Genomic DNA, 25,985 nt, shown 5'->3' on the forward strand with positions numbered 1-25,985 from the left:
ATTTGCACAAGATGATTAGGATTTGTCTTCCATGAAGATTTATAAATCTAATGGAAATCAGATATCAACTCTAATAATTTAACCTACTTTCATGAAAAAAAATATTTTAATATAGTAATTTGGAATTAAAAGTAAATGCGATAAATATGTCCAATTAAATTGGCAGTGCTTGCAAACCTATACATGGTTGAATGACACAAAAGCTCTCAGACTATATTCAAGAGATATTTTCCATTTCATATCAGAAACTAATTTACATTACAATATAGTAAGCTAAATTCTGAGCTTCAAAATATTTTCTGATTATCTGATCAGAAAATCAAAACCACACGTGGCCCTCCAAAGCTCCGCTTTCACTGTCAGAGGGTTGGAAGAGGCCATGATAGCCGAAAACGGAGCTCGGGAGCCCATTTTCGCTGGCAGAGAGCTCGGGCCACCACAGGTGCCCTTGACAGGAGTGACGAGTTGCCCATGTCTACCCTGGCCACACCCACTCCTCTCCCCCCCCCATGATCAAACACAGTCTTGATGCAGCCCTCAACGAAATAGAGTTTGACACTCCTGGTTTAGACAATCTTCTGCAATTGTAATAGTGAGGGAGGTGACCTCCCTCACTATTTAATTTTGAACTTTGCATCTGAGGTGAAAATAAAAAGGTTTGCCCATCATCAAAATCTCTGTTTGGGCATCAGGAATTAGATCGAATGTACAGGTTGTGGACCTTCTTCAAATGAGTGAAACAACTCGAGTTTTCTAACTGTTAAATTACTGTGCATGCTGCTAAGGACTTTCCAATTTACAAAACTTCCCATGTGACCAAATGTTTTACCACCCTGCATTTAAATGTTTAAAAACCTACCCATTTGACCTGATGATTTTTAATATTTATTTTTCAACTGGGTATATACTTAGGGCAGACTTCTTGAAAATCAATGGGAAGTCAGCTAGTCATCAACAAACTGGAGTTTGATTTCTAAGGACGTCTAAGGCTAGATTCATCCTGTTGATTTTATTGTTTGAATGTGCCATAGATTTATTTATAAGAATAGAGCAGGGAGGAAATGGCTAAATGAACCTCCATGCTAATGTGAAAGCATATGTACTGTGATCCTATTGAAATCTACATTCTGTAAAGTCCTAGTAACTTCTTTATTTAAACTCATGATAATTCACTGTGGTACTTACAAGCCCTATTAGCCCCATTCTAATTCAACAGTTAGGAGTACTAGAATGACAGCAGGGTTACCGTTAACCTCACTCCCATCAAAAGCAATGAAATGGAAAGCCAACCCCAGAAGTGATTAGTCTACACTACTTGTGTTATCTGCCCAAATCTTTTGCAATGATGATCTTCTAGAATTTGAAACTGAAGAGGGGCTAAACATCAGGTGGTCCATAAAAGATCATGAATGACAGCTCAGTATGAGCACTTTCATATTTCTTGGCTCTCATGTGATTCTAATCACTTGGAAAATTAGCACACCCAAGTAGGACTCATACTGTATATTTAGTAAAACCACATGTACAATGCTTCAGATGTCCAAAATAGTTGAAAGTAGATTTGATGTTGGAAGTAAACAACTTTTTTGGCACTGACAACATGCTGTGAATATGTTTCCAGTGATCACTGCTGCTGGGGATTGCTTGATCAGTGGATGACTATGATGATGGATGTGGTAATCACAAAACACTGATTTACTGGAGAGCAAACTAATGACCTTGCCTGTCTACCACCTGAGGTTACTTTTGTCATCTTTCTGGGGACATGGGCATGATTCCAAATAAAGCACTGGACTAAAGCCACTTGCTCTTTATTATTATTTTTTTAAAATTCAATTGAGGGCCTAGAGGCATTTGTATGCACTAGGATGCTATTAAGGACTACGTCAGAGATTGTCATATTGTTTTCTTTTTGCTATTCTTCTTTAATTAAAATAATATAAAGTCAAGCTGAGCTGCAAATCTGAAGCATTAGCGCCCAGAAGTACTGTGGTGTCCTCCCCGATGTTTCAATCTGTCCCTTCCTTCAGAGTATTTTCCACAATGTGTTGATGCTCAAAATGCGCTATATCAGTATAGAGCTAGAAGGGATCTTGGAGGTCTTCTAGTCAGATTTAACAGATTAACAGCGTTGGAAGGGACCTTGGAGATCATCTAGTCCAACCCCCTGCCCAAGCAGACCCTACACCATTTTTGACAGATGGCAGTCCAGTTTCTTCTTGAAAGCTTCCAGTGATGATGCTCCAACAACTTCTGGAGGCAACTTCTATTCCATGGGTTGATTGCTCTCGCTGTCAGAAAATTAACAGATTTACAGAATTGGAAGGGACCTTGTAGGTCATCTGGTCCAACCCCCTGCTCAAGCAGGAGACTCTATACCCGTGATGGCAAACCTATGGCACACGTTCTGGAAGTGGCATGCAGAGCCATCTCTACAGGCACACCAGCCGTCGCCCATTGTTCTTCTGGGTTCCGGCACACACATGTGCACCCGCCAGCTGATCTTCGCACACACATGCGCACCAAAAAACCATTGGAAGCTCAGCTTCCCAGCGCACACATGCACGCTGGGGAACTGCTCTTCCGGTTTCTGGCGCTCCTGTGTGTGTGCACCGGGGAGCTGCTCTTTGGGTTTCCAGCATTCCCCTGTGCATGCACGCTCCCATTTCAGCACTTGGTGCCAAAAAGGTTCACCAACACTGCCCTATACCATTCTAGATACCGCCTACTACCACCAATAGCCTCCCACCGGCCGGTACGCTGTCATAGAGAGGAGCTCCTCCGGGTGCCGTCGGCCAAACAGTGTCGACTGGCGGCCCCCAGGGGGAGACCCTTCTCTGTGGGGGCACCTACTATCTGGAACAAGCTCCCCCCGGAGATACGAAGGATCCCAGATCTGTGCACCTTCCAGACCTTGTCTGGGCCAAACTATTTAATTCAATTTTATTTCTGCTTTTTAAATTTTGTATGTATGTATTTTATTGTTGGCTGTTCACTGCCTTGAGTCCTTCGGGAGTAGGGTGGTATACAAATCAAATAAAAGTAAAGTAAAGTAGATAGGTCGCTGTCCAGCCTTGGATCTATATTCCCTGGTTGGATCTACAGTCATGTGAAAAAGATTATTTAGTGATACATGGATGTTGGTTGCCTAGACAGCAGTTTAACAGATTTAACAGAATAACAGAATTGGCAGGGACTTTATATGTTCTTTTGTTGTCTCATTGTCTGGAAATTTGAATTCTGTCATGTCCATTTTTCCATCCTTTCTTCCTTTTGAAGTTTTGAGAGGCTACAAAGCCAAGTTGCCCTTGAGTTGAGCTCAATTCTGGTGATTGCCTGGATCATCCATGGTGCTTTCTAGGTAACAGTATGGAGAATGTCTCTTCTGGTCTTTTTCTTAAAACGATGAACAATGTTTTCATTCAGAATAAAGTGTAGCAGCACAGTGGCTCGCGTGGTTAGGATTCTGGGTTGGAAGTTAGCAAGTCCACATTTGGTAGATCCAAGTGCTACCATAGGGCAGGGTGAGCTTTGTGCTAGCTCCTGCTGGGAACATGAAAGGAGCCCCCAAATAGTTGTTCCCAGGACAAGGGTGATGTCACCAGCTAATCCTTTCAACCTGGAAGTGCCTCGGTTGTTCTGACATGAGATCCAATGCAATTCACAACAAGTTGATTCATTAAAAAAGAAAAAAGGCAAACCACTCCATGTTGATAAATCATAATAATTTAAGATAATAATCTGATATTCGTGAATTGTATCTTTAGGTTTGCAATCTTTAGATATACAGCAGGGGTGGGTTCTACTTACCTTTACTACCGGTTCGCAACAGGGCCGCTCATGCGCGCTCTTCTACGCAGAAGCGTTCTGATGACGTCGGGGTCGGTGGGCGGAGCCTCCCACCTGTTTTACTATCGGTTCTATAGAACCGGTGCAAACCGGGGGCAACGCACCACTGATATGCAGTCCCTATCACACCATTGCCCCATGACCAATAATACGGACTGGCTCAGATACTCCATATTTTTATATACAGTATAGATATATAAAAAGGGGAAAAGGAGAGACACAATTGCATCGTATGCTGGGGAATTCAGAGACTCAGGAAGCACCACAAAACTTGTCAGGTACGAGAGAAGGCACGTTCAAGTTTATTTCTCTCCAGCCCAACCAATGTAACATTTCCCCCCGCAAATGCAAGATAGAAGAGAACATTGCTGTTGACAAGCATCTAGTTTTCAGTCTGTTGGAAACATACTATTACTGTGCTAATCTTTCTCAGAAATGTTCTTCTCTCGCTTTCTATCTCAGGAGGCCCTAAGAAATTATTCTGAATTTTTCTTGGTGGTGCCTTGAGCTTCAGCTGGTGGCGGGAACTACTTGTCAGCTTTTTGAACAGTGCAGACCAGAAGCACATCCAGAAATATTAGGTCTGACTTTTATTGTAAGGTTGGGTTATCAGAATCTTGCAAGTCTGAAAATATATCTCTTCCACCCTTCCTCAGGTTTATAGCCCACTATTGGGAGGTCCCTTCTGAGATGTTTATCAAATCTCCATTCCTTCTGTGGACTCAGTTGCCGCTTGTCTGACCATTGTCTAGTCTGCAGCTCTTCCTCCTGTCTCCCAAGATCATTTCCACACATCATTACACAACTTCAGGTAATGCTGTTTTCGGTTATAAGTCTTTCTAACAGTGTAAAATCCCTGACTGTCCTCACTTCCTAATGCAACAGGTCAAATGGGAGAAGTTTCCTCTTGTTTTCTTCCCTTGGAATGTCTCTCAAGTATAGCAAGACAGGAAGGGTTCAGACTTCTGGAAAAAGGATTGTTAACATCAAAAGAGTTACACGTGCCCTGAATAATTTAATTCTAAACTGCTTTGAAGATGGTTTTTTTTTTTTTAAAGGAAAACAGGATACAAATATTTTAAACAGCTAAATGAAATGTGAGGCCTTTACACTGACGAGAATTTCTCCAAATACCTCTTCTTGTTTGAAAGCAATTTGCTTTTGTCAAATTGCAAAACAGTTAAAAATGCTGAAGAATTTCTCAAAATGGCACCGGGGCAACTTCTGCATAAGCTTCCTCGTAATGAAATACTTAGAGACATCTAAGCAGCTGGTGGCATCGCTCAGATTCTTCAGACTAGAGCCAACTGGTCATGGTAATGTATTACAGACATAACGTGTTTCCCCGAAAATAAGACCCTGTCTTATATTTTTTGAACCCTGAAATAAGTGCTTGGCCTTATGTTCAGGGAGGTCTTATTATTTTGGGGCGTGAGGAGCAAGATGGGACTCCTCTTACCGTCTTACCTGATTTCCAGCTGTCTCCCTAACCCTAACCAGAGAAAATGGTGGGGAATGGCTGCGCACGCATTTAAATATTTTCGGGAAGGGCTTCTTTTTTGGGGGGGGGGGTTATTTTAGCACATGCTCTCAAAAGCCCAATTGGGCTTATTATTAGGGGATGTCTTATTTTGGGGGGTCACAGGGTGATTCTCAACTGATTGTACTGTTGGGAATTGTTAGATTTATAATCCATCATATCAGGAGAGTATCAAATTACAAAAGTTTGCTTTTGTGTTTGCAGTATGCCCAGAAAGAGTACAATCGATTAAAAAAAATATTTTCGACTCCAGGCAGAAAATTCCTTTAAACATGCCTGAAACGCTCAGAGGTCTCATAATCTGGAAAAGCCCTTTTGTTGCTTTCCAAGCAGGCTAGGACCATGTTCTCTGAGAAAGGCTGCTGGCAAGCAAAACTGACTTTCTATGCACACAAACTTGACATCACAGACCCTTGGCAACAACATTCATCCATTTTTCTCCTCCTGGAAAAAAACCCAAACAAACACAAATCTCTGTGCTTTTGCAATGTTATATATTTTCTTGTTTTCTGAAGCCCCAGGGTTTTGAATTAACTGCACACAATTTCTCATAAAGCTGGCTAATTATAGGAGAGGTCCTTTGGAAATACCACACAAAGCAGCAGTGCTTAATTTTTATGCATTGTGGTACTCCAGGGAAAGCAATACCGTAAATTGTTGTTTTGCTAAATTGCCTTCAAATTAAAGGCTTCCACAGTATAGCAACTTAACTCATGAGAATATCTTTGGAGATCTATGTCAATATCCTGTATTCAGTAGTCTGAGTCCAATGAGGCCATATCTGGATTCTTCTGGATTTTTCAGCTCCAAAGTTCCCATACTGTTTCCTCTTCCTTAGTCATTGTCTTGAAATGCTCCAGGAGTATACATGTCTCACTGGCATGTGTAATAAATATAAAAGTTGGACATAAATACCACTTGAGACTCTCCACTAAGTTTGTGAATAGGGAAATTAGCTGAATGATTTCTCCAACATTCTCTAGTAGGGTTGGATTTTCCCCTTACCAAGCCCATAACAAGAAGCAATTCTTTGGAATTCAGTAATTCCAATAATTTTCCACAAAATTTACCATGCAATATGAGGTAATTATAGTCATAAAAGTTAGTCTTTCCCAGGCTGTAGGCTGCAGATATGTTGATGTAGTAGGAGATGCCCAGGCTGAGTCAGAGAGAGGGGTAAAATGCGTCATCAGTCATGAATCTCTTCATGCCCACAAGATATCTAAGTTCAGGCCACTTCAAATTTCTTTTACCCTTATCTACTACCAATTTTCTTTGGCCGTTAGTGGTTCAGATTCTTGTAGAGAGCTGAAACTTGCAATAAATGTTTATACCCATTTGAATTGCCTGGATCTCCTGATTTCCCTGGCGTTTGACAGCTGGATCGCAATTCCGTTCATCCACATTGTCCAAGGGAAAGATGTTGCCATCTCAGTGACAATAGCAATAGCAAAACAAAAACTGCCCTCTGAAATTTTTCACCAAATATACAGGCGTCCCAAAGTTGCTTTTTCAGAAGGCAACTGGACTTTCTTGTTTTTCTTTTTGAAGACATTTCGCTTCTCATCCAAGAAGCTTCTTCAGCTGTGACAGGATAGTGGGGAATGGAAGGATTTATATTCCTTGCAGACAGCTGGTAATTTGCATCCTTTTAACAGGTTGTTGAAACAACTGGAGGTTTATCTATGTCCTCAGGATCACCTGAGTAGTGCTCCTGGTTCCTGTGGTCTGCAATTTTTCCTCTGGAAATCCATCAGGAAAAACAAGAAAGTCCAGTTGCCTCCTGAAAAAGCACCTTTGGGACAACCATGACCTGGATGACTGAGAATCTCTATAGACTCAAATATATGGGCAGATAATTTTCCTTTATATTTCTCCAAAGAATTTTTCCATCAATTTATCAAAGGCATTCTGTAACTCACTCTTAAATCATCATATTTAGCATTACTATATGAGAAAAAATACTATCCTGTTTTTTTTCCCCTGAAACTTAATGAAAGTGTGGGAGACAACGTCAACGTGATGTAATAATCCAGATAGAAGCACTCTGAGAAGTATTAGCTCTGTCTTTATTGTAAGATTACATTCACAGAATCTTTGAAGATTGAAATTATAATTATTTCACCCAGGGGTGAAATTCAGCAGGTTCTGACAGGTTCTGGAGAACCGGTAGCGGAAATTTTGAGCAGTTCAGAGAACCGGTAGTGGAAATTTTGAGTAGTTCGGAGAACTGGCAAATACCACATCTGGCTGGTCCCAGAGTGGGGTGGGAATGGAGATTTTGCAGTATCCTTCCCCTGCCACGCCCACCAAGCCACACCCATCAAGCCACGCCCACAGAACCAGTAGTAAAAAAAAATGGATTTCACCACTGCCTTCACCTATACAGTTCAGGTAACTAGGGAGAGTTTCTTATGAGACATTTGCCAAATCCCCATTTCTCTTGCTGACTGAGGTGCCTTTTATCTGCTTACTTTGCAGTTCTTTCTCTTATTCCCCCAAGGTCATTCTCACATACAGTTACAGTCAGAGCCATCACAGACGGATAAAGAGAGGATGATGCAGTGAAAGACAAGAAAGTCACAGGTGTCTCCCCTTCCTTGTAACTCAGAATTTCTCCTCTCCTTTAGAATAAATGCTAAAGCAAACCCTCTGACCAAGCAGAAAGACAACCGCAGCAAAAAGGCAGGAGAATTTCTCTGCCCATTCGTAATAGAAATCCGTAAAGTAAAAAAGAGTTGGGCCATAAGAAAGGCTGAGCGCCAAAGAATTGAGACCTTTGAACTATGGTGCTGGAGGAGACTCCTGCGAGTCCCTTGGACTGCAAGACGATCAAAGCGGTCAGTCCTAGAGGAGATCAACCCTGACTGCTCTTTAGAAGGCCAGATCCTGAAGATGAAACTCAAATACTTTGGCCACCTAATGAGAAGGAAGGACTCACTGGAGAAGAACCTAATGCAGGGAAAGATTGAGGGCAAAAGAAAGAGGTGGCTGGATGGAGTTACCGAAGCAGTAGGCATAAGTTTAAATGGACTCCAGAGGATGGTAGAGGACAGGAAGGCCTGGAGGAATGTTGTCCATGGGGTTGTGATGGACTGGACACGACTTCACAACTAACAACAGCAGCAAAAGTAAAAAAGAAAAAAAAGGTGCAGAAAATTGAATAGCAACTGTTTTTTCTGTAAGACACTTTCTCAGGTTTCAACATGCCTTAAAATTTATATTATGAGAAGCAGAGTGTCACTACTGTGACACTAATATAATTACCTGGCTCATAAGAAGTCTGTCTACAGACAGTTGCTAATTGGCATGTTTATTTTTAAAATAAATTTCTAACCGCAAACAGCTAAAGCATGAATCTCATTTTTAGGTTGCTTGATCAACTGCTTTCCCTTGTGGAGTATCCATCACTATTTATTATATTTATATTCTAACATACAGTCATAGGAAAGTACTTCTCACATTCTTCTCACACTCAACAAATCTGTATGGTGGGATGATACTACAGGATTGGGAAAAGTAAACTGGTGTATCCCCATTTCCTCTTTCCCCCATTTTCAGATTGTAAACCACCCAGAAACATGTGACAAAAATGGGCAGCATGAAAATCTAATAAATAAATCAATAAATAAAAATTCTACACTGGCTCAGAACGATGTTGCTTCCTTAAACAATGTTTTCAGTGAATAAGATACTGAGGATATTCCTACACTTTGTCTCTATTCTGAAAAGAAGCCACAAAACATTTTTTTTTTCCTTTTTAAGACCCTTTAATTCTTTATTTTGAGGAGGAGTCGAGACAACTGAGTGGAGCTGAGCATTTACTGGCTGGATGCCCTTCCTAATGCCTATGCAGAGTTCACAGTAGATATTTTCTCTTTGCGCCCGGATAGAGAAGTATCTGCCATTGCCTAGGATTGAACTCTCAACCTTCCAAGTGGGAGACAAGCGTCTTCACCTCTAGACCATCATGCCTCTCCCATAGAGCCTACATTAATCATGGTGAGCACCTGACTGATTATATGCCATCAGGTTGGTGTTGACTCTTAGAATCCACATAGATAGATTTTTCTCTATGATGATCTGTCCCTACCTTGGCCCTTCACTTCTTCCAACAATGTCACTGTAACTGAGTACACAAACTTTGCTGCTGACCTTCCCTTCCCTTTCCTTCCAACTTTCCCAACATTAGAGCCTTTCTGTAGAGCTCAAGATCTACAGACAGTATATTCAAAATATAATAATTTGTTGATCCATATCTGCATCTGAGGGACCATTTCTTTCCAGTCACATCTACCTGAGCCATAGAGCCAGGAAACAAGGAATGTTGCAGGTCCCATCCCCTAAGGAAGTACATCTGGCAGGACCCAGAAAAAGGGCCTTCTCTATGATGGTTCCAGAGGTGGGTTTCAGCAGGTTCTGACCAGTTCTGGAGAACCGGTAGCAGAAATTTTGAGTAGTTCAGAGAACTGGTAAATACCACCTCTCACTGGCCCCGCCCCCATCTATTCTCTGCCTCCCGAGTCCCAGACGAGTCCCAAGGAGGTAATGGGGATTTTATTTTTATTATTATTTATTTGATTTTGCAGTAACCTTCCCCTGGAATGGGGTGGGAATGGAAATTTTACAGCATCCTTCCGCTGCCATGCCCACCAAGCCATGCCATGCCACGCCATGCCACGCCATGCCATGCCATGCCACGCCATGCCATGCCATGCCACGCCACGCCATGCCATGCCATGCCACGCCTACCAAGCCACGCCTACAGAACCGGCAGTAAAATTTTTTGAATCCCACCACTGGTTCCCTCCCTTTGGAACACTATCCCTGCAGAAATTAGACTGCCCCCCACTTTGATAGTCTTTCAGAAGGCCCTGAAGACTTGGTTTTGCCAGCGGGAACCCAGTGTGCGAGGGAGCCCATCAAATGATTCATTTAGTCTTGTGCTGTTGTTGGGGGAGGGGTTTTATTGTTTTTTTAATTTTTATTTTATTCCCACATTGTGTTTTTATTGTTTGTAAGATGCCTAGAGTCGCTATGAGTGAAGAGGCGGTATATAAATTTTCTAAATAACTAAATAAATGTTTGACTGCTGATGACCTGTGTGTTTTGCTGAGCTTCATGAGCTTCAACACTTGAAGGCATTTTTCTTCCCCACTTCTGACTTCAACTGAGATTATGTTGGACCTGAATAAGAGTGTCGCCTTTCACAGTATTTTTTGAGGAGGAGGGAGAATCTCTGTCACTGCCTTCAGCTGATTGCTTCTATCCCCAAATGTATGGTATTCCTATATATCCGTGATGGCGAACTTATGGCACATGTGCCAGAGGTGGCATGCAGCGCCCTCTCTGTGGGCACATGAGCTGTCATCCCAGTTCAGTTCTGCTGCGCATGTGCGCGCGCCTCCTGCTGGCCAGCTGGTCTTTGGGTCTCTCTCGTGCATGTGGCATGTAGGGGGTGTGCGCACAAGCAGGGGGCACGAGCACAGGGTAGAGCATGTGCGGGGGGCTGTGCATGCATGCGTGGGGTGGGGCACATGTGTGGGGGCCGCACACGCATTGCATTTTGGGGGTTCGGCGTGCACACGCACTTTGGGGACTCATTCCGGAAAAGGTTAGCCATCACTACTATATATGTTATTGTTCTGCCCCAGCTACGGACCCCAAAGAACGCAGCACACACAAAGTCCGTACAAACCTTAGTTTACTAATTTAAATCAGTCTTTTCCGAACAAAGGCTGTTAAATTAACTTCATTAACAGCCGACAAGAATCCAAAGAATAATAACCGTAATCTTACTGTGGTTGGCAGAACGCCCAGAAGCAATTTGCAGGAAACTAATAAGAGAAACAAGATCAAGACACAAAGGAATGTGAACGAAGTTGTTTCCTGCAAATTGCCTCAGTCATCGTCCTTCCTTAAATAGGCTGGGGAGTGGCCAATTAGCCCCAAGCCTTACTCTCGAGGAGACCTCCTCCTGAGGAGCCATTCCTGCCTTTTGGCAGCTCTGTGTGCTCGTGCATCGAGAACAGGCTCCTCCTCTTCTTCCTCTTCACTTATGGGAGCTTCTGGAGGTTCTGAAAGCCCTGGCTGAATCCCCGCCTCTAGCACCATATCTTCTCCAGCCTCCTCATTGTCTGACTCGAGTGCCAGCTGCACAGGCTGCTGGCGCAGCACCACACCAGCCTCCTTACTGTCGGAATCAGCTACTAGTTGCACAGGCTGCTGACGGGCCACAACAGTTATTAAAATGAAGAGTACTGAATTTTAATTAATAGTTTTCCTCTTCTGCTGATTTCATCACAAATTACCCTACTACATGTTCCCCAAAGGGAAGCAGTATTCATTATCTTAACTTGGAAGTTTATTTCTCTTCCTTCCTTCCCCAATCATTTCTTGTACCCTATGGTAATCCTTTGTTTCTTCCCCAGACACCATCATGTTACTCACCACCAGGGAATAGTAAATCTTGAATCCTGGTTTAGCCACAAAGAAGTCATCTGATTTGAAGGTGATCTTCAGCTGGTTTGTCTTTGATGTTATTTTGGGAGGAAAGTCTTTATATCCACACCATCGTCCTCGGATGAGAGTGCTAATTTCAGAAATATCCTCCACTTCCACAAAATCATATCTGGAGTGAAGGTGATAGATTAGTAGTCTGGCAGAGAAATGATGAAACAAGGCAGCAGATACAAGGCAGCAGATTAGAGGATTTTCCCCCCCAGTGAACATTTGAAATTTTAATGATCTTTTTATTCAGACATAAATGGGAGCTCTGTGAGTCTAGACAGCCAAAATCAGTTTCTAGCAATAGCACTTAGGCTTATATACCACTTTACAGTGCTTTACAACCCCCTCTAAACAGTTTACAGGGTCAGCATATTGCCCCCCCAACAATCTGGGTCCTCATTTTGCCAACCTCAGAAGGAGGGAAGGCTGAGTCAACTTTGAGCTCATCAGGATCAAACTCCTGGCAATGGGCAGAGGTAGCCTGCAATGCTGCATTCTAACCACTGTACCACCATGACTCCTGAAGCTTCTAGCATCACTTTTATGAGGATGAGGATGATGATCATCATCATTTGTTCTGTAACATCAGTCAGTTCCATGCTGGCACTGGAAATCACAGGGGCACTTTTACAAAAATAAAGGCAATGACTACAGCCCAACTGTGAAAGTCTGCTCAGTTCTCTGGAAAGGCTGATGGTGGGATTTTCAGACACTGTCCATAAGATACTTTTACACTTTCAACATGTTAGTTATCAGTCTCTGGATTCAGGAAATTAGCAGCCACAAGCTAAGCAGGGATGGGCTCCTGGGGGTTCGGCAGGTTTTGGGCGATCCTCTAGCCCAGGATTGCCAGGGTTCAGTGAAACCACAAATGTCACTCTGGCTGGCCACAGCCACCCCACCCCTCCCCTCCCAGGAGTCTCCACACGGCCTGTTCATCATTCCAGGTAAGTGCAAGGGCTGCGCAGAGGGCAAAAACCGGGCCTACTGGAGGTTCTGGAAGTCCAGAAATGGGCCTGTTTCCGGGCTCCCAAGGACCTGTTTTCACCCTCCCGGAAGCTCAAGGAAATCCTCTGGAGCCTGGGGAGGGTGAAAAACAGACCTCTCGGAAGTTCTGGAAGTCCTGAAATGGGCCTGTTTTCGGCCTCCAGAGGGTCTCTGAACCCCGGGAAAGCAATTTTCACCCTCCTGGAAAATTGAGGAAAGCCTCCGGAGCCTGGGGAGAGCAAAAAATTACTTCCATGTGATGGTGCAGGCAGCCGCCTAGGCCATGCCCATCATGACCAGACCCACACAGCAATGGGACAGCAAACCCATTGCTAAAGGATCTGAAGCCCACCCCTGAACCTAAGTATGGATTCAAGAAGTCCACAGTATTAGCTTTGATGATGCTGTATTATGCAAATATGGAGCAAGAATTCCCCCTTCCCCATAAAACTGGTTTTAATTTGATTCCTAAAGATACAGTTGTTTGGTGTTCACTATAAATCCCACATAGGTCTGGCGAAATCTACTTCCTAATAAAACTCGTACTCCTTGGGGACCCAGTGTCTCTGAATACCTCGATTCAATTACTTCAAAGCTTTCCAGGAAATTTTGCAAATCTTGTCTAAAGCCAATCTCAGTTAATGTCAAGCATCACTGCAGATCGTAGGACTGACATTTTGAATATTCTCTGCATTAAAGGAGGAAGGAGGAAGAAAATATGGGTGGGTGGGGGACTTACACCATTTTTTTTCTGTGGCTAAAATTGGGCATAACAAAGTTGTAGAACACTATTAAAATCACGAGCCAGCAGAAAGTACAATCTGATGTTCTTATTTACGCACACTTTTAAAAGCTTGGTACAGTGACACAGAGATTTGCTGTTAAAAACACATCATGCCAGATACAGGCATGTTTGGATAGTTCTTAGGTAACAAATCTGCAAAATTTCAGTATTAGTATTTATCCCATAGTATGGGATAAAATTTACCCTTGTACTTTGAATGCAAAAGAGCCATTAAACAGACAGAAAACTTGGAATATAGTTCCTTTGTGTTCTCCTATCATATTTTTATTCAAATAAACATTACAAAGAACTAGTCCTTCATAAAAATAATCATTATTCATGCCTTATATCATTTCTTATCCACAGTTCGTTTTCTCAGCTGCCTCATCGAAATAAAGTATATTTGATAATGTATAGCAGGGGTGTCAAAGTTGATTTCATTGAGGGCCGCATCAGGGCCGCATCAGGGTTGTGTTTGACCTTGGGGAGCCAGGGTGGGCGAGGCCAACTCAACATCACTCCTGTTGGGGGCGCCTGGGGTGGCCCTAGCACTCTGCCAGCGAAAACGGGCTCCTGAGTTCCGTTTTCGACTGTCACGGCCTCCTATCCAACCTCGGTCGAAAGTTCCTGGGCCCATTCCCCATTGTACGGATAATTAATCCTGTAACGGTGGAGCTGAAACTACCCTGACTGTTAGGAAAGGTGCACCCTATATTTCACAGTAGCCTGCTAAAGCCAGTAGGTAAAGGTTCCATTCGACCATAACCATTACCATTACCTGGTCCCGTGGAGATGGGAGGAGAGACCCATTACAAGATCAACTGGAGATTGACCCAGTTATTAACCACACGAGTGGAGTTGTTAATGCTAGATTAGGTCTGGAGCTTGGACCTCTTGAGACCTCCTGCAACCCTCTGCCAGTGAAAATGGAGCTCGGGAGGGCCGCCGAAAATTGAGCTCGGGAGCCCATTTTCACTGGCAGAAGCACTGCGGACCAGTTCTTCGCTGTTTCCAGGGTGGCCCTGCGGGCCAGATCTAATTACCCCATGGACTGTATCCGACCCCCAGGCCTTGTGTTTGACACCTCTGATTGTATAGTATAAAAGAACACAATCTTCTTAGGCCTGAGAAACATTAAGTTGCAAACTGGGATCTCATTTCAAAAAAATAGGCTATTCCAGGATAAAGTGGGTGAGATCCAGAGTCAAAGCCAACATTTGATTAGATTTAACGTGTATTCAAAAATACATTTTATATTGATAATGCAGTTTCTGTCCACCTTTTTAATTAACGATCTCATTTATGAAAAGAGATATATTTCTATTTCTTTGCAAAGTAATTTGCAACACTGTAAACCCTACAGACATGTCATAATTGATAGCCAGGAGAAAAACAAGACTACCAAATAAAATTTAAAAAAACGAATATGTGAAAAGACAAGAATTACTCAGAATTAATGGCTGGGAAATGTCATTAAGCAGATTAAATCTCTCTCCTCTTCCCCCTTCTGCTACATTTAAAAACTGTTTAGCTGCTTTTGGGGGGACTTTGCAATTCCATGCTGAGCAGGCATAGATAGAAAGTGTTTGATACAACTTCCTTCACCTTGGATGAGCATCTCAAATCTTACATCAGTAAGAAAACAAGTTTGGTCTGACTGCAGTTTTTAATTTAAAAAAAAAAACATCTCTAAGAAACACGACTAATTTATTTTTGCCTACCTTGTTCTACCAAATGAGCCATTATGAATCACATTGGATCTCCTTGGTGATTTGATTAGCTTACCTGCAGATATCGTTCTCTGGTTCCTCCAGGCCAAACTGATGATCGAACACCAGCTGTATTCTAGCGTTTCCTGGTGAACGTAGCTTCCACGTCAGCAACAGATTCCTAGGATAATTGTGTGGGAAACGAGGGCTCTGGATGTAACCATTTTCCCAAACATTGATGGTCTCTTCTTTCTTATATAAGGCTGTGAGATGATTACTTTCTGTTAAAAATCACAAAGAATAGTTATTAGTATTCAAAACTGGTTTAAAATGATGATAATGATGATAGAGAGAGATGTTGGATGGATGTAACCGTTTTGGATGGATAGATGACAGATAGATAGATAGATAGATAGATAGATAGATAGATAGATAGATAGATGGATGGATGGATGGATAGATAGATGATAGATAGATAGGTGGATAGATAGATAGATGATAGACAGATAGAAGATAGATAGATAGATAGATAGATAGATAGATAGATAGATAGATAGATGATAGATGGATGGATGGATAGATAGATAGATAGATGATGGATGGATGGATGGATGGATGGATGGATGGATGGGTAGGTAGATGGGTAGGTGGATGGATAGATAGATAGATAGATAGATAGATAGATAGATAGATAGATAGATACATACATACATACATACATACATACATACATATATACATACATACATACATATGGATGATAGACAGACAGACAGATAGAAATAGAGATATATAATAGAGATCTGGGCTATAAAAGGAAAAGATATGGTGATATGCAGTGTGAAAACAGACAATTACTTGAAATTGGATCCATCTTTAGAACAGTCTTTTGCACACTAAAGAAAGTATACTATCTTTGGGTATGCATCTTCAAGTCAATTTTGGATTCCTGGCAACTGCCTGGACTAGTCCCTGCCATTTTCTTGGCAAGGCTTGTTAGAAGTCTCCTTCTTGGGACTGGAAGAGAGGGACTGGCCGAAGACTATTCGGGTGCCTTAACTATTGAACCAAACTGGCTCTCATATAGTACCTTTTAGACATCAGAAAAGAATCTGCCTGTGGCCTGTGTATATGTGTGAGATTCAGATATTCAAGTGCTGTTAGGACTGTTAACGTTTTAATTTTTTATAGTTTAACAATTATTTACAGTTGATGATATACTAGGAAGTGGAATAAAATCAGGGATTGTACGGAGGTATATTCTGAAATACATTTTCTATCAATCTGTTATTACGGCAGTTGCCACTTTTCATTGACTCTGTTTGTACACCACCACACTTAGTTGGATCAATGTTGGGTAGACATCTTGTTCAGACACTATTGCTCAATCAACAATCAGAAAACAGGATATTTAGTTCTTCATGAGAAGACTAGATACGTCATATGTGCCACATGATTGGGGTTACATATTCCCATGAAATGCCTGAGTGGGCTTAACTCTATGCAAGACTGAATTCTTTCAGGCTAAATTCAACCATCTGGAAACTAAACTGTCAGCTTACTCAAGTTCCCACAACGTATTATTCCTTTTTGACCCAGTAAAGTGTATTGTGGGAAGAGAAATGTAAACAAGCTGAAAAAGCTCCCCAATTGTAGAACTCAATGTCTTTCTCCTCCCTTCCCCCGGCATTTATGTGTTGCCATTTTTCCCTGTTCTCATCAAAACCTCTCACTGTCAGCACTTCAACCTGCATTTACTCTAGTGCTGACATAAGAAGGAGAAGAGGGGGCAGCTGGCAAGAGGACGCTTGACTTCTCACCTATTTATTTTCCCTGAAGATAATATCCCCTAGGAGATGAGATGGGAGGGGGGACATTCCTGGGAGCTTAAGTTGTAGATATGGGTAGAGTGATTTGGAAGAGGGCCAATGAGACACAGAGAATTGGGGAATGGAAAGGGAAGGCTACGCCACGATCGGGGACAGGTTGTCGTGCTTAATAAAATGAAAGATTTCTTCAAAGATTATCTGTTTGAAAATGCAATTTATTTTATTTGAGACGACATCGAAACCTGACACTCACTTCTCAACATTCTTGAAAAATCATTCAAGAAAATTTTGGAGTTGGAGTGGTGGTTAAGGGCGAGGATGGAAGCACTTCAGCTCCCATTCGCCATCCTTCCATCCTTGCCCTTTCATTCTTAATATAAACATAAGTTGAAAAATGTCAGCCCTGATCCTTCAAGAAAAGTTTCCATAGTGTTGGCGATGTGAGTGTGAAGATGCTACATATTTTCATATATGGTGGACATGTAAAAAGATTAAGGCTTTTTGGATAAAAATATGGTGGATTATTCAAAATATTTTGAAGAAAAAAATTAAATTTACACCACAGTTTTTTCTGTTGGGAATAGTTACGGATTGTACTGTAATAGAGACTAAGCTGGTTTTGAACTTAATAACAGCTGCCAGATTACTGGTGGCACAGTACTGGAAGAAGGAAGATCCACCTACTATTGAGGAATGGACATTAAAAGTTGTGCATTTGGCGGAAATGGCAAAAATTTCATCATACCTTAAAGACCATTCAAATGAGATATATATATCGGAATGGAGAAAATGGATTGATTACATACAGAAGAAGTATCCGAATAAGAAGATTCATATAGCTTATGAATGAAATAATATTAAGTAGTTTATGTTTGTTTTTTCTGAGTTATAAGGAGTTAAGAACCTAGGGAGAATATGAAATGTAATAATTTGTTAGCACATTTTAGTTCTTGGTTTGTGAATGCTATACCCTGTGCTCGTTCTGGGAAGTCTAGGGAGGGGGTGGGGGGAGGGAGAGGAAGGGAGGGTGGGAAGGGGAGGGGGGGTTGAGGGGGGAAGGGTGGGGGGGTGAAAATGTTTGTATTTTTCATAAAACTTTTCAATAAAAAAAAAAGAAAAGTTTCCATATTTCTGGAAGTACTTGACATCAGGAAACCAAACTCTTGATTCCTCAGATGTTAGGCACTACTGACTTTGATCAAGTCAGACCATTTAATCAATCTAAGGTGCTGACACTAATCTATGGAGATATTCTAGAATCTTTTCCTATCACCTGAATATATCCTTTTTAATTGCCAATGCCAATGATAGAGACAGGAACTTTCTATGTTCTACAAGTGATCAATGATTTCTCTACCCCACCACCCTGGCAGTTTATCCATAATAAGTTACGATCAACTGAACTTGTTTCCCAAAGAAAGTCAAATCAAAGTTCCCAAGACAGATAAATGCATAGATGGAGAGAGGGAGGGAGGGAGGGAGAAAGAGAGAGACAGAGACAGAGACAGAGAGAAAGAGACAGAGACAGAGACACAGAGAGAGACAGAGACAAAGAGAGAGACAGAGACAGAGAGAGTCAGAGACAGACAGAAAGAGACACACACAGAGAGACAGAGATAGAGACAGACACATACACATACACACACAGAGAGAGACACAGAAAGAGACAGAGAGAGACATAGAGAGAGAGACAGAGAGAGACACACACACAGAGAGAGAGAGAGACAAAGAGAGACACAGAGACACACACAGAGAGAGACAGACGACAGACAGAGAAACACAGAGAGAGAGATAGCGATATATATATATATATATCGCTACTACCCACTCTTCAAGTCAAGGCTACAAAGCTACAAAGAAGTTGGTACTTAGTTACTGTTGGCATTTAGTCTAAGCAGATTTATAAGCCCTAGTCCATGGGTGTGTTTAGGTTTCAGATCATTGTTAGGAATCTAGATCTATCTTCTGTATGACCTTTATTAGAAACTCTGTCTTCTCTCCAGTGACAGCTAAATGAATACCTTTGGGAAGGTCAGAAAAAGACTGAGATACACATCACCTCCTGTCATTTTCCTGCAGCATTGTTCTCGCGTTTTTCCTAAAGACTTTAAGATGTCATGGAACTTTTTGTTGTTGCTTCTAAAAGTTTTCCCATGTCATGAATCAGTGCCAGTTTGATTCAACTGACATCTGTCTTGCTAAGCAACTTCCCACCATTGTTTGCCCAGTGACAATAGTTGGAAAGTTCCCCTGCCATCTCACAGTCCACAAATGAGATGGTCAGTGAACGGGTATTTCAGGTCAGTCCATGGACTCGTTCGTGATGCCCCACAACTTCGCAATTGGACACAACTCAGTGCACATATGTACTCTTAATTATCTTCCTCCTGGGTGTAACCACGAGAAAAGGCTTTAATACAATTACATTTTAGCGTTTTAAAACTAATGTTAACTTCAAAAGCTACCATTTTCCCCCCACCTGCCTGGACATCATCACGTCCTGTTTTTGACCCTCTACGCATGTGCAGAAGGCCCTACGTATGCATGGAGGAAGCGCGTGTGTTCACATTTGCAAGCCGGTAGGGAAAGGTAAGTGAATTTCACCCCTGAAGCTAATCATACAGTAATCAACATGATTCAGGGATGTCTCACACCCTGGTCAGAGCTTTTTCATTCTCCTGCCATCGGGAAGGAGATATAGAAGCATAGGCAGCCACACAAATAGGCTGAAGAATAGTTTTTATCCGTGGGCTGTCAGGCTTCTGAATGGAAAATAACTTTGCAACAACATAGTACGATTGACTTGTGGGGCCGGCGCGATGTGCAATAAGTTCACATGGTGCAGTAGGATTGTGTGTTTGTTAGTAGGATTCACTGGGTCAGGGATTTTTCTTTTCTTTTACTGTCTTTCACTGTGAGTTGTATTGGGTTAGGGGGGTGCACAAAGGGAAGCTCAGCCAATCTCATTGTACACATGTTGTGCATTGACAATAAAAGGTTTTGAATTTTGAATTGAATTGACTGAATGGAGAAGGCAAACTTTGTCATCTTGTCCCATGATACCAGGGGTGAAATCCAGCAGGTTCTGGCGAACCGGTAGCAGAAATTTTGTGCAGTTCGGAGAACCAGCTGCGAAAATTTTGAGTAGTTCGGAGAACTGGCAAATACCACCACTGGCTGGCCCCAGAATGGGGTGGGAATGGAGATTTTGCAATATCCTTCCCCCAAGAGTGGGGAGGGAATGGAGATTTTGCAGAATCCTTCCCCTGCCATGCCCACCAAGCCACGCCCACAGAACCAGTAGTTAAAAAAAAAATGGATTTCACCACTGCATGATACCTCACACAATTAGACTACATTATTATATTTGTGATTGATAATATAAGAATCAGATGAGGTTATAACACATGCAGAGTTTTTCATAAGGAGGGGTTAGTAAAAATGGCCTAAGAAACAAGTAGGATGTTAGTTTAGATCTTAGATCAAGTAGGAACCTTAGAGAAAGAAGGAATAGGAGGGGGGAGTTAGAATGCACTAGTCTTAAGAGTTTACTAGCTAAATCTTAATTAAAGCCCCTTGATTAATGGTCAACTATTATTATTCTTGCCAACATTCAACAGAGATTTCATTTCATGTAATTAGAGGCCATTATTCCACATACTCTGGGAAGATCAGAAAATAAATCATGGGCCTTTAGTGAACTGGAGAAGTGCTATCATATTCATTCTCAGTCTTCTCTTGTTAACATTAAACCCAGTTTCCTTAATTGCTCCACGTTTTCAGTTCACTGATCAACCACAAAGCATCCTCTCTGATTTGCCTCATTCTTCTGATACAGCGGTATCCAAATTAAGACTCAACACTTACGCTGGGAAAGCAGAGTGGACTGATTACTTTCTACAGTTTGAAATCTGAAAGTTAATTTCTATTGAAACTGCCTAAATTGTATAAGACTGTTTACCTGCCATGCCACTCTGCTGATTCATACCTCACTCTCTTATCTCATGTTAATTTTGCAGTCTCCAACTGGCAAGCTGTCTCTGCTTTTTGAGCTGAAATGTTCCCTTCATCAACCGATTCTTCAAGAACATTTACACTTGAGAATTAGCCTGCTGTGAAAAGACTTCCAGAGGCAGTGTGATTTTAATCGTCTCTCATAAAGCTTTGGAAAGAAAGACATGAGTTAATCCACTGATCAAGGAAGACATGGTAGCAGTGACTCACCACCAATGTTGCCTCTAATTTCTGACATGCCATGTGCAGGAATTTTTTTTTTTTCAGTTTTTCTCAAATCAAGTACTAATTTGTTTATCCCTATATAACACGGGTGTCAAACTCGCTGCATCACATTTCCACATTGACTTTTTTGTGATGTTTTTCCCTTCATGGAGTTGGAGTGGGCGTGGCCTCCACATGACCCATTTGGCCTGCGGGCCGCCAGTTTGACACTCTTGCTATATAACTATTCAAGTAAATTGCAGACATGTATAGAACAGCAGTGAAATCCTCTGAAGTCTGCTACCGGTTCTGTGAGTATGCTACTGAGCGCACAGCCGTGCAGTGCTAAAAATGGAACATTGTGAAGCCTTCCAAGTCTGCATAGGTAAGTAGAACAGCGAGAGGGCAGAATCCGCTGTGCCACGCAATTTAGATTAGCTAGAAAGCAGGAAATCTGACGATTCTAGCTAATATAAATCAGCTGATTGTTGCCCAGCTGATCGTCGGAAATACCAGTTCGCCCGAATCAGTAGCATTTTTTACTACCAGTTCGGGAGAACCGGTCTGAACCGATAGCATTTCACCCCTGGTATAGAAGTGACATATTAACATGTTTGCATGCTGCTTAGTTAAAGTATAGAAACTAGATAGTGTAATAGTAGGTCACACACTTAAAAATTCTTCTTTGAAGAGACAGTTGGCATCTGGCAATGCCCCTCTGTCATTCTCTTGGCAGCATTTTTCATTGTCTTCTTCTTTCTAGGGCTGAAAAGAAGTAGTCCAAGGTCACGCAGCGGGTGTCATGACCAAAGTGGGACTAGAAGTCACAGTCTCCCAGTTTCTAGCCCTGGTACCTTAACCACTACAACAAAGTGGCTCTGGATATGCCCTGTGCATGCTCAGAGATTGTCATATCACAATAACATAATCATACCGACAACTTATAATTGCAATGAATATGCAATGAATGAATTTGATCAAGAAAACAATTGGGGGAAAAAAAAGTATTACGGGTAGTTCTTGACTTACAACCACAATTGGAACCAAAACTTCAGGAGCAAAGCAATGCAGTTATTAAATGAGTCATGCCTGATTTTATGACCATTTTGCTATGGTTATTAAACTAATAACCATAGTCATTATGTAAATCATGCAATTCTTAAATGACCCTAGTTTCCTACATTGACTTTGCTTGTTGAAAGCCTCCCAGGAAGATCACATATGATGATTATATGACCAGGGTTGCTCCAGTTGCCAAGTGCCTGAATTTTGATGACATGACAGCAGGGACACTATATATGCACGGATCAGTCATAAGTCACTTTTTTCTAGCACTATTTTAACTTCAAACGGTTGTTAAATGAATGATCGTAAATTGAGGACTATCTGTATACAAAAAAACCCCAACAGGTTTCCTTTGGTAAAAAAAAAGGCAATTATAGCATTTCTGAAAATGCCCATAATTGGTGATCCTTCTTGCCACTTAGAATTAGGATGGTGGGATCCCTAAATATATTGCTTCAATGGAAATTACTAACATTTTTCTGTAATAAAGCTGGCTTTGTTCATGATAAAATCGTGAATGAGAAGACAGGCCTGGCATGTATTACCAGACTTTGATGGATGAAGAAGGGACCAATTCATGGGGAGCTGCCAAGTGAATTTTGTGTTTTGCATCAGTCCTGATCCCAGGAAGTGGGACAGGAACTGTAGTGTCAGGCTGTTGTAAGAAGCGCTGGTCTGCAGCGAGCCAGAAGTGAGGCCCTGGTTGTGAAGCAGGCAATGTTACTATTGCCCTGACCTCCCAGCTCCATGGCAACATCCATTGCCAATTTGTTTTTAAAATCTCATTACAGGGATAGCTGTGGTTTTGTCTAGACCAGCGATGGCTAACCTTTTTGCCGTTGCGTGCCAAAAGCAGAGGGAGCACAGGGGGTCGCAGGTGTGCATGTCCACACCCATAATTCAATGTGCCCTGCCACCCCCCGCGCATGCACGCGCGACCCCCTCACACGACCCCCGCTTTTGGCGTGCGATGACATGGTGGGGCCCAATAGGCTTGTTTTTCGCCCTCCCCAGGCTCCAGAGGCTTTCTTGGAGCCTGGGGAGGGCAAAAACTGCCTTTCCCACCCCCTGGAGGCCCTCCGGAGGCCTGAAACAGCCCGTTTCCTGACTTCCGGTGGGCCTAGAAGGCTGAAAATCAGCTGGCTGGCACGTGCAAGCATGCTGGAGCTGAGCTAGGGCAATGCTCGCATGCCCACAGATATGGCTCCGCATGCCCCCTGTGGCACATGTGCCATGGGTTCGCCATCACAGGTCTAGACTATTAGGCAAATGAAGAAATGCTTCCATGGAACTGTGAGGCCAATCAGGGACAGATCCCTTCCACAAAATTATAAGATTACCTAAAGCAGTGATGGCGAACCTTTTCGGCACTGAGTACCCAAACTGGAATGCACTTGCATGCGCCGGAGCACTGGAAACCCAAAGACCAGCTGGCCAGCGCGTGCATGCCTCTTTTTTGGGGCCATTTTTTGGGCCATTTTCAGGCCATTTTCCCGCGCTCCGGCACCCGCGAAGACCAGCTGCTGGAAACCAGAAGAGCAGCTGGTGATGGCACATGTGCTCACAGAGAGGGCTCTGCATGCCACCTCTGACACACGTGCCATAGGTTCACCATCATGGACCTAGAGCCACCAAGTTCTGCAGGGAGGAAGAACCTATCAAGATGGTCTTCCCCAAATTTCTGATGGATCCAGCAGATTATTTGGTAGCACCTGGGAAAATCTTCCAGCCATTGGAAAGGCATTTCTATTGGGTACTTTGATGACCACTGGAACACAAAGGTGCTTGAGAGGATCCTTTTGAAACAGCCTGTCCTCACTTCCTGATCCCACAAAGCTTCTTGGTTTGTTGAGGAGCTCCAGGAAATAAAATAGGCAAAAAGATGCCTGGAGCAATATTAGGGGAAAACAAGAAGCAAATACAATCAAAAGGCTGGGAAGCATCATTATTTCTCTGTTTTGATTGCATCTAGAACAACAGAGTTAGAAGGTACCTTGGAGGTCTTGTAGTCCAACCCGCTGCTCCAACAGGAGGCCCTACACCAGTGATGGCTAACCTTTTTGCCATCGCGTGCCAAAAGCAGGGGGAGAGTGGGGGGGTCATGCACACGCGTGCCCATACCCATAATTCAATGTGCCCCACCTCCCCGCATGTGTGCACGACCCCCCCCACGCTCCCCACACTTTTGGCATGGTGGGCCCGGTAGGCCTATTTTTCGCCCTCCCAAGGCTCCAGAGGCTTTCTAGCGCCTGGGGAGAGCGAAAACAGTCTTCCCCAACTCCCCAGAGGCCCTCCGGAGGCCAGAAACAGCCCATTTGCCAACTTCCAGTGGGACCAGAAGGCACGAAAATCAGCTGGCCAGCGCATGCATGCGCACTGGAGCTGACCTAGAGCAACGCTCGCGTGCCCACCAATATGGCTCTGTGTGCCACCTGTGGCATGCGTGCCATAGGTTCGCCATCACGGCCCTACACCATTCCAGACAACTGGCTGTCTAATCCCCTCTTAAAAATCTCCAAAGATGGAGCACCCACAACTTTTGAAGGGAAGCTGTTCCACTGATTAATTGTTCTCACTGACAGGAAATTTCTCCTTATTTCTAGGTTGGTTCTCTGCCCAACTCTAAAATAACTCTAGGTGGCTCACAACAATCAAACCCAGAAATTATAATTCTGTTTTTTTTATTTTGGTAGACTACTTAGAGCTTGGCTAATTTCAGATGGACTGATAAAATTTCATAAATAATTTGAAAGTTGCAGTGAGGAGACTAGGTCACCTAGCCGAAGAAGAAATGAAAATAATCACAATGACTATTTCAGAATGAATCATAATGAGACGAATTACAAAATAAACAGAGTTAAAAATAATTGGGAAAAAACTGAACGGAGGAACTAAATGATGTCTTCTACATATCAGTTCACAAATTATACAGGCTTATATTGGATCAGACAGAGAATGCTATATTTGGAAAATATGATATGAAATTAAGTAACTGGTTTTGGAGGGGAAGCAGAGATAAATATATTCTAAAAATAGGCATAAAATAAAAATAAATGCAAATGAACTTTCCTCAATGCATCTCCCATGAATGACATAAAGAAATGCTGGACAAGAATGCATTAAAAAAAAATTCTGATTATTAGCAACAGCCATAGCAGAAACGACTGCAAAGATTATGAATCAAAATGTAAAGGAGTCCCTGTGGATTTTATTCCGCTAGTTGTTGCTGACTAGCATCTCCATTTCAAGGCCATTGAACCAGCCCTCTCTGAAGATATTTCCATGGTCAAGTGGCCAGCATGATGTCACAGAGCAGTGTTACCTTCCCACTGTGGTGGTACCTATTTATCTACTCATATTTGCATGCTTTTGAAGTCCTAGGTTGGCAGGAGCCAGGCAAGGGCGGGAGCTCACCCATTGTGTCGTGCTTGGGTCTCGAACCTGGGCTGCTGGCTTTTCAGCCACAAGCCCAGTATCTTAACCACTGAGCCCCC

At 42.5% G+C, this 25,985-nt stretch overlaps 1 protein-coding gene across 3 annotated transcripts in view; it reads right to left on the reverse strand.

Moving 5' to 3' along the window:
• PDGFD (platelet derived growth factor D) overlaps positions 1-25,985 on the reverse strand; it is a 206,531-nt gene that overhangs the window by 73,575 nt on the left and 106,971 nt on the right. For all 3 annotated transcript variants that reach the window (XM_087894634.1, XM_087894633.1, XM_034409244.3), the window contains exons 2-3: positions 15,456-15,660; positions 11,840-12,020 (exon numbers count right to left, since the gene is read on the reverse strand). In XM_087894634.1, the coding sequence (XP_087750760.1) occupies positions 11,840-12,020; positions 15,456-15,660 (386 nt within the window). The remainder of the gene's footprint in view (positions 1-11,839; positions 12,021-15,455; positions 15,661-25,985) is intronic.

This window comes from Pantherophis guttatus, chromosome 5, assembly GCF_059756535.1.
Source record: "Pantherophis guttatus breed Tessera chromosome 5, ASM5975653v1, whole genome shotgun sequence".
NCBI lineage: Eukaryota > Metazoa > Chordata > Lepidosauria > Squamata > Colubridae > Pantherophis > Pantherophis guttatus.